Genomic DNA, 9046 nt, shown 5'->3' on the forward strand with positions numbered 1-9046 from the left:
ATACAGAGAGAGATTAGGGTCAAAATTCAATGAATGTACATAAAAAGTCACAATAAATATAATTTACATAAATTATATGTACTAATCATTATAAAAATAAATTTTAAAGGAAAGACAGCTAAAGGTGATTTATTTTGTAAACTTCTTGTTACTGTAAACTTAATCTCCAAATATATTCAGATTCAGATTTTTCTACAATGATGTCATTTATGCAAATTAGTACATTTAGGTAAACTAAAAGCCAGTTAAATGAATGTGTTCAAATGATTATTTTTGAGCAGAATAATGATTCTCATTTTAGGTTAATCCCAGTATTTAATTGAAAACAGTTCTGAAATGCATAAATAAATGTATTTATATGTACAATTTTCTTTCAAAAAGCTACTTTTCATAAAATACTTAACACAGTTCATCACTAAAAAAAAAAACCTTAATGAGGAACACATAATATTCTTCTAAAACACATGACATAGTGATTTTTTCAGCTATTGCTTACCAGCAAAAGGGATTTATTTTAGGGCTTTGAAAAAGAGAAAAATTTAAGAAACCTGTCTCTTATTCTCTTGGTCCTCACTCCATAAATAATGGGGTTCACCATGGGTGGGACAAGAAGGTAGATATTGGCCACAAATATGTGGGTGTGGGGAGCCACTCGCTGTCCAAACCTGTGCGTGAGAAAAGAGAAGAAGGCTGGAGTGTAGGACACTAAGATGACACAGACATGGGAGACACAGGTGCCCAAGGTCTTGAGTCTGGCATCCTTGGAAGGGAGGCGGAAGACCGTGTGTAGTATGAGAACAAAAGAACACAGGATCAGTATGAAGTCCACCCCCCCAGTGAGAAAGGCAACAATGAGGCTGTAGGCTCTGCGGATTCTCGTATCAGCACAGGCAAGCTTGATGAGGGCCATGAACTCGCAGTAGGTGTGGGAAATTATGTTGGTTCTGCAGTAGGGCAGCCAGCGCAGCAGGAAAGGATGAGGACTGAGGAGCGCTGTGCCCCGGAGCACAATAGCAAGGCCCATTCCTCCAACTACAGGGTGTGTCAGAATGGTTGAGTGTCTTAATGGATTACAAATGGCTACATAATGGTCAAAAGCCATAGCCAAGAAGAAGCCAGACTCCATGGTGGAGCAAGAGTGAATGAGGAACACTTGAGTGAGGCAGGCTTCCAAGCGAATCTCTCCATCATGAAACCAGAAAAGGCTGAGAAGTTTGGGGACAGCTGTAGTGCACACAACAAGGTCAGCCACAGCCAGCATGCAGAGGAAGAGGTACATTGGCTCCTGGAGGCTGGCGTCTGTCTTGATGGTAAAGAGAAGTGAACAGTTTCCCAGTAGGTCTAAAAGGTAGACCACACAAAAGGGGATGGAGATCCAGGTGTGGGCAGCCTCCAACCCAGGAATGCCAATGAGAATGAAGGTTGGTAAATGCACATCAGTTTTATTGTAGACTGACATAGCAAAAGTCAAGTGTCCTACTTTTCTCTTTCTCAATGCTTCCTCTAAAGTGAACAGAGAAATAATATGTAAGTTTTGAAATTTTCAAAATGAAATCCAAAATACAATGAACTGTGGGTCATGTGGTAACTACAATAAATATAAATATCTGGGTAAAAATTGTCTCATCATTTGACAGTCAGGTATTAAAAGAAGGTTACTCTGTCTTAAAATGACAGCAAGTTAAAACACAGAGGATGACTGCACTGAGACCTACAAAAATACTTTGCTCTTATTAAATACTTTGGACTACATGAATCTCCTTAACCTTGCACAGGCAGTCTTAATATATTTTCTCATTACATCAACATTGATATGTTTTATTGACTTGTGACTTTTTAACGTGTAATAAGATTAATATATAGATGCTAAATGAAGTTAAGATTTACATACCCAAATCCAGAGTCAAATTTATAAAAAGTTATCACTTTCACTGAGAAGAAAGTGACATCAATCAACAATTAAAAATGATACTTTGAATCGAGAATTGATTTTTTTATCTCTTAGACACAGTATTTGGGATACACTGTGCAACAGAGTGTGGCTTTGACATAGGAAAACTAACATAGAGGTTTTCAATGTCTGTGGAATCAGCAAGTTTGTTCACATCTATAAGACATTTTAAGCATGATAACAAGGAAGTGCTGAGGACAGTGTGTTAGGAAATAAATCATTGCACTAGTAAGTCTCCACTGCCCCCACAATTTGCATTTACTACTGACCTCGTGGAGCTATTATTTCAACAGTCTCGTTATAACTTGTCATATAAGCTTCATCACCTCCATTCCTTACTGTAATTAGTCAAGACACTGACTTTTGATTGACTTCACTATAAAGCCATCTACTCATTCAAGTGCAGTTCATAATTTTCCCTTTGTTCTTCGTGTGGCTGTATTGTCTGATCCCCATGCTCATTCCCCTATTGCAATTTGCTCATTATATTTGCTCACTTTAATATCATTTTAGCAGCGTTTTGATAGTCATGCAGGTTCCCTAGAAGTTATTTTTTTCTTCACCTTTCCTTCACTTTTAGTACAGAATAGGCATTGCTTCTGAGATGCTTTGTTTACTGTTACAGGTATAGTCAGAGATTATGCTGTTTTGTGATCATGAAAAATAAGGTTTAAATCAGTGTCCAGCGAAGTGAGGATTGAAGTGAGAACTGTGTGTAATGCACTGCACCTCAATAATCAGTTGTAATAATTTAAGACACTATAGTCTCTTAACCAGTCTTTGATGTTCACACCCACAAGTTCTGCTTAGTTTCACTGTTTGAACTTCAGAGTCACAAGGAATGGATATTCTCTTTGAGCATGAAAATAACTGGGTACATGCATCACAAGGTAGCTTTGGAAAGTCTGGGGAATGTCATTTTGGAATCATGACATTTATTGGACAGTAGAAGTATCTAAGGAAACTAGATTACTCAAAATTTGTGTGATACTAGTTAGCATTTCTAAATTTGATATTCACTGAAAATGAATCAGTTGATTCCCTAGGAATATTTCATATATTAACACATATACATTTTATTCTTACTTTTGCTTGAGGGATGTTTAGTAATATGTAGAAAGGTAAACAAGTGGTTAGTGTTAGACTTAGTTTTTAACACAGATGCTGAATAAACATCACTCACACTTAGTTATAATGATGAATTACCCTAATCGTGTTATGGGTCTATGTGGGGGACCATAGAAAGGATGCTTTGTATAAAACTAAAAAAATATTCCCCATTAATTTGATTATTGACAGTGAGTGAAAATCCCATTTCATATTCCTTGAAGAAGTTACTCTAAATCTAAGCTTTTCTTTTAATTTTTTGGTGAGGATGGATTACAAGCAATTGAACTCAGGACCTTGTGCTTGCCAGGCAGGCGCTTGTGCCACTGAGCTACATCCCTGGCCCTCCTTTCTTTTCCTAACTAGCCATTCCCCAAAGCACCAAAGAAGGAAATTTAACATAACTAGACTTTGTCAGTCTTACATTGCTCTGTAATTAAGTTTAATATTCTTTGAGCTCCTGACTTTTACATACTTTACATTTTTGTCCTAAAATAAATCTTTGTATCATTTAAATGTACTAGTGGTTCTTTTAATATTCTCATATTTCTCATACACTTTACTTTTTTATTTTATTAACTTTTTTATTAATAATCTCTGTTACATGAGTATGTGCCAAGAGCTCTGCTATGCCTTGGAAGGAAGCTATCATTCTGTGATAGATGATTTATAGCCTTTCCTACCTCTTGGTCTCTCCAACTGTTTTCAAGACTCTCAAACAGAAGCTACTTCATGGAGCATATATTTTTAGATATAAAAGTAAAAGAGAGCAGTGCTGGGGGCTGGGGATTTAGCTCAGTGGCAAAAACACCTGCCTGGCAAGCGGAAGGTTGTGAGTTTGGTTCCCGGTACCGGAGAAAAACCAAAAAAAAAAAGAGCAGTGCTTTTCATTATATATTTTAAAATAACATTTACTGATTGACCTTGCCAATTTTTATAAATATATTCAAGATTGAGTTCTCCTTCTCTTCAACTTTATTTTAAAATGAAGTTGATTCTACAGTGGCATTGATAGAAAACTAAGGTATGAGAAAAATACCAAAATGAGACACTTAAAATGCAGAAGTATGAGAAAATGCTTATTAAAATGAAAAAAAAATAAATTTAAGGTGAAAATCCATACAAAATAGCCTTTTAAAATATCTGAATGTGTTACTTAACAGCTTATTTGCAACAATAAAAATGTCATTCCTTTACAGTGCTGGGGTTATGGTAAGAAAATAGGCAAGTACTTCTCAATACATTGGAGATTTCCCTTACATGTCCTCTGTCTAGCTGTAACAGTTACATGGTAATTAGTATGCAGAGGAATTTTTATGACTGTTCACCTCTAATACCGAATTTTCTTCTCTTACACTTTAACCCCCCAACTTTCTATATACTCTTTCTCTCTAAACGAATATGAGTATACTTTCCCAGGATAAACTAATTGAATAGATGACATTGAGAAAAAATTAAGAGTAAAGTGAATGCAAATATCCAATAGTTAAAATAGGTTTTTCTCTTTCTCACAATGTGGAAATTTAAAATTAAGATGAATAAGATACTAATCATAGAGTATATTTTACCAGTAGAAATTCAAAACTGATGTAAGATTTGCACTATGGAAGAACTTTTAAGAAGAGTTGGCAGTTTGCTGAAAAGAAAGTTTATGTTGTTATCTGGTTGTTTGCTTTTTAAGAATCGTTTTGCTTTATGTCTTACATGGAGCAGTTACATTAAAGATAATGATAGACAGCATAATATGTATTTTTATTCTTCTGTTACTTGAATATAAAAATCTGTTTTATTTTGCATAAAAAAGAATAAAAACAATTTATAGGGCTACTAATCGAAGCAACTTCAAGGTGAAATTATGTAGAAAACTCTAACACTAAAAAATAGTATTTTTACACTGAATAATTAGTTCTTATCCCTAAAAGAGTTTCACATATAAACCTAGGAATAAGTAGTCGCTCAGTGAAACACTCTCTAATGGCATAAAATTTGGATGATTGAAAAATTCAATAATAAAGAGCAAATTTAAAAATTACTAATAGGCCTATGATCATATTCTCAGCATACTTCAAAGGAATACAGTGTATTTGTATGAACTGATATGAAGTTATGCAAATAAAATGTAACATTAATGTGCTTTTTCTACTAGTATTGGAATATGTGTACAAAAATGAAATGAGTATTCATAGAGTATAAGTACAATTATGCTGCTAATTATATAAACAGAAAAAGAGCTAAAGAGAACCACATCCAAGTTAAGAGAAATCCAAGTGAGTGATGGATGGAAAGTAGTACAGATAGTATATAATTTTATTTACCTTTATCGCTATGGCTTGACTTTTTCTTAACATTAGCAGTCTATTCAGTGTACTAACGAATTCCCTGTAGTGCTTAAGTTGAGTAAATAATGTAGAGTTGCATCTGCATGAGTCAGAAAAACCTAGGAAATTACATGTCTAATACGGTATGTACTAAAGAATGTTTCTAACCATTAGAAATATGCCTCTCCACATTTCTTTCCTCAGAGTACTCATCATTTTCTCAATCAGTGAAAACCGTGAGCCCGTGTCTTTGTTATTTTTGGTACATTTTAACAGATATCAATTTTTAATAACTTTTTACTGGTATTGAAGCTCAACTCATTTTATCAAATTTCATGACATTATGTTCTTAGTTCCATTGAACTATCACTGACACCCTCATTGGGGTCTGTGCTATCCACTCTTACCTTTTGTCAGTCTGTCATTTTACACTTTATACTTTTACATATCTTTCTTCTGTATTCTATTGCAGATTTATCCTGCACAGAAATGTTGTCTTTTAATATATTTTCTTGCTGTTTTAATGAAAGTGTGAAGAAAAACAAAAAAAAAGAGACAAGAACAAGAATATTATTATTTCTCTGCTAAATAATTTTAATATAAACTGCAGCAACAGTTTCATGATTATAGTGTTAAATTTTTAGGCATATTCAAGGATTGGTCTTCAATATAACTGAATTCTATTCTATTTGTTTTATGTCTGTGTACATAAGAGAGAATCTGAGACAAGAATAAGAATTTTATATCCTCTTTTTGGAGAATGAAATAAATGGTTTCTAATGATTTGTCAATGAATCTTGCACCTATAATCCCTCTATCTAAAATTACATAATATAAGATAATAAGAATTGAGCATCTATATTTTGTTGGCATCATCCCACTTTGTCCTTATGGAAATTTTCGGGGAGGTGATAATGTTTATGACACTGATAAGAGAACAAGCTAAGAATATTCAATCAGTTTGCATACAATCTATTGTACTACTAATTTGTGGAGATGGCATTTGAATTCAAGTAATATGAAGCTGTAATTGTTACATGAAATTTTAAAATGCTAGCATACCATCAGTTCTTAAAAATACATTACACAATCTGGACCGCTTTGGGCATTATTAAACATTATTCCAATACCCTAAGGTTTTCTCAACATCGATACTAGTACATCTATTTCATTCCCATCTTTTCCGTGGTCCGTTTACCTCAGATACTCTGATGTGTGGAGCAAGACCCATGTACAAATTTACTCCTAAGGAAAACTGCTTCTCAGTCTTAGCGTATAATAGTAGAGGTGCCAGTGTTTGTAAGATGTGAGCAATGTATTCAAGAGCCACAGATCCAAATGAGATCAGTTGTCTCAAGAAATCCTCCACAGGCCTGTTTTTCAGAGCCAGGCGGCTCTGAGTAGAGCCATGAAATGTTTCGTCTGACTGCTGAGCAACCAGCTCTTAACTCTGTGCGCTGCTTTACCTCACCAGGGATTCTGTGTGGATCAGAGTGAGCACCTGCTTGTCTTGCCTTCTCTCAGGACTTATAGCTTTTCCAACTAAGTTCAGTTAAAGACAGTTTCTGGGTATCCCTGGCTCCCATGGGCAGGATTTGTGATAGCTTCCCTACAGTGTAAGAAAAAGAAGCCCTGGAGGGTTAAGGAATACCAGATTCTATTTTTTTTTTTTTTCAGGTACCAGGAATCAAACTCACGACCTTGCGCTTGCCAGGCAGGTGCTGTGCCTCTGAGCTAAATCCCCAGCCCCTCTAGGGGGTTAAGATTTTTGTTTGGAACACAACTTCTAAATTCTTTTTTTTTTTTTTTTTTTTTTTTGGTTTTTCTCCGGTACCGGGAACTGAACTCATGACCTTGCACTTGCCAGGCAGGCGCTTTTGCTGCTGAGCTAAATCCCCAGCCCCCACAACTTCTAAATTCTTAAAAATCGACCTCTTAATAAAACGAGAATCTGGAAGACAAGGGTGGAGTGAGTCTTCCTCAGCTGTCTCTGGAGTCTGCCTTTCAGCAGAATTGCTATGTCTCACATTTATTGGTCTTTAAAATTATCTTTCACATAATCCTTTTCTCTTTTGGGGTGGGTGATTTTTTCCGGTACCGGGGATTGAACTCCTGACCTTGAGCTTGCTGTGCAGGCGCTGTGCCACTGAGCTAAATCCCCAACCCCTCACATAATTCTTTCTTATGTTTAATATAAAAATGTCATGAAAGCACTAACATCATTCATATTATCTTGTTATTAGGCTTACTTGTATATTTTATATTTATATGATTTTTAATATTTACATCATATTGCACTTTAAATTTTACATCATAATCTAAGTTTTATGCTATTATATAGCCTTTATTCTTTTCATAGAAAAGAATATTTAAACTCTTTTATATATACAAACAAAATTCTTAAAAAATATTTAGGTATGATCAGAATGGAATTTTGATGAGAATTTTATTTTATCTAAATATTAATGTAGAAGAACTGACATTGTTAAGCATTCAATTTTAGATATGATCATTGTTTGCTTTTGACAGTGTTCCAGTTAACTTTTAGATCTTTAAACAATTTTTGAAACACTTTTGTGTCAGTTACACAAATTAATTTAATTATAAAAATTCCAAAGTTAAAATTATGAATAATTACATTTGCCATTCAAATCATGCATAATTATCTCCAGGATGCATTTTATATATACTGCACATATGTAATTGATTCTCATGATTCCAAATTAAAGTTCTAATCTTTAAAAGGTATTTGCAAATCCAAATCAACATTCATGATCATTCAATGCCATTTGCAACATGAAAAAAGCTATCAAAAATTTGAACTGCCTGACTTTCATATTCTCAGATGAGGTAAAACAAGGTAATGTTCTGAGTTACAGTTCAGCTCTCAGAAACAAGTAGTACCTCTCTTTCTCTTTCTCTCTTTCTTTCAAAATAATTCCCCTGTTAAAATTGGCTCACAGTGTAGTGTTGAGTTGCTAGGAAATGTCCAAAGTGACCAAGGATTGTTAAATGTTTCATGGGTAAAATAATTTAGATAAGTTTCATGCAGACATGAGTTATAGTTCTGATTATGACTTCAATGTTAATGAATAAACATAGCCTTCCCTTCAAAAAAAGAAGTTTGGCTATTTATATAAGAGGCTTGTATAAAAAGTGTTAAAATCACATCTGTGATGTGGAATATAATTATAGAAAAGATGTGTTAATTAAAATTTATGGGAACAGATTGTTTTGTACTGAGCTCCTGCATTAGGAGCTAACAGACCAGAACAAGACAGAACTGGTTCACTTGGACAAAGTGCTGTGTATTCAAAGTGTAACAGGTAGGAAAATCCTCAAACCGATCAAGGTCTCCTACAAATAGGATACTCACAGTAACCAATCAGAAAGAGCCAGGTCAACCTCATACAGCACGAGAAAAACGACCTGTTTGATATAAACTTCAAAACGAAGTAACCTGAAATTAACTAGTCCATTTTGTGTTATTCTGGGTCCTTGTTCCTGTTTACTCTATTGTAAAAAATCATTTATTCTGTCCTCTCTAATGTAGAAAGCTGTATTTTCAGATAGGTTTCTCCTTGATTCATGGATTATTAATATAAACAGATTAGATCCATAAACTAAATTAGTTGAAAAAATATATTTTACAGATGAAAAATGTCTAAAA

At 34.2% G+C, this 9046-nt stretch overlaps 1 protein-coding gene across 1 annotated transcript; it reads right to left on the reverse strand.

Annotated features, from left to right (window-relative positions):
- Positions 1–514: 514 nt before the first annotated feature.
- On the reverse strand, positions 515–7603 carry LOC102027740 (olfactory receptor 52D1-like). Its single transcript, XM_013511723.1, has 3 exons — positions 7595–7603; positions 7058–7076; positions 515–1452 (listed from the first exon to the last, which is right to left on the reverse strand). The coding sequence occupies exons 1-3, from the start codon at positions 7601–7603 to the stop codon at positions 515–517; spliced, it is 966 nt and encodes a 321-aa protein (XP_013367177.1).
- Between the last annotated feature and the right edge of the window lie 1443 nt (positions 7604–9046).

This window comes from Chinchilla lanigera, unplaced genomic scaffold, assembly GCF_000276665.1.
Source record: "Chinchilla lanigera isolate Chin_1 unplaced genomic scaffold, ChiLan1.0 scaffold00013, whole genome shotgun sequence".
In the NCBI taxonomy this organism is placed as follows: Eukaryota; Metazoa; Chordata; class Mammalia; order Rodentia; family Chinchillidae; genus Chinchilla; species Chinchilla lanigera.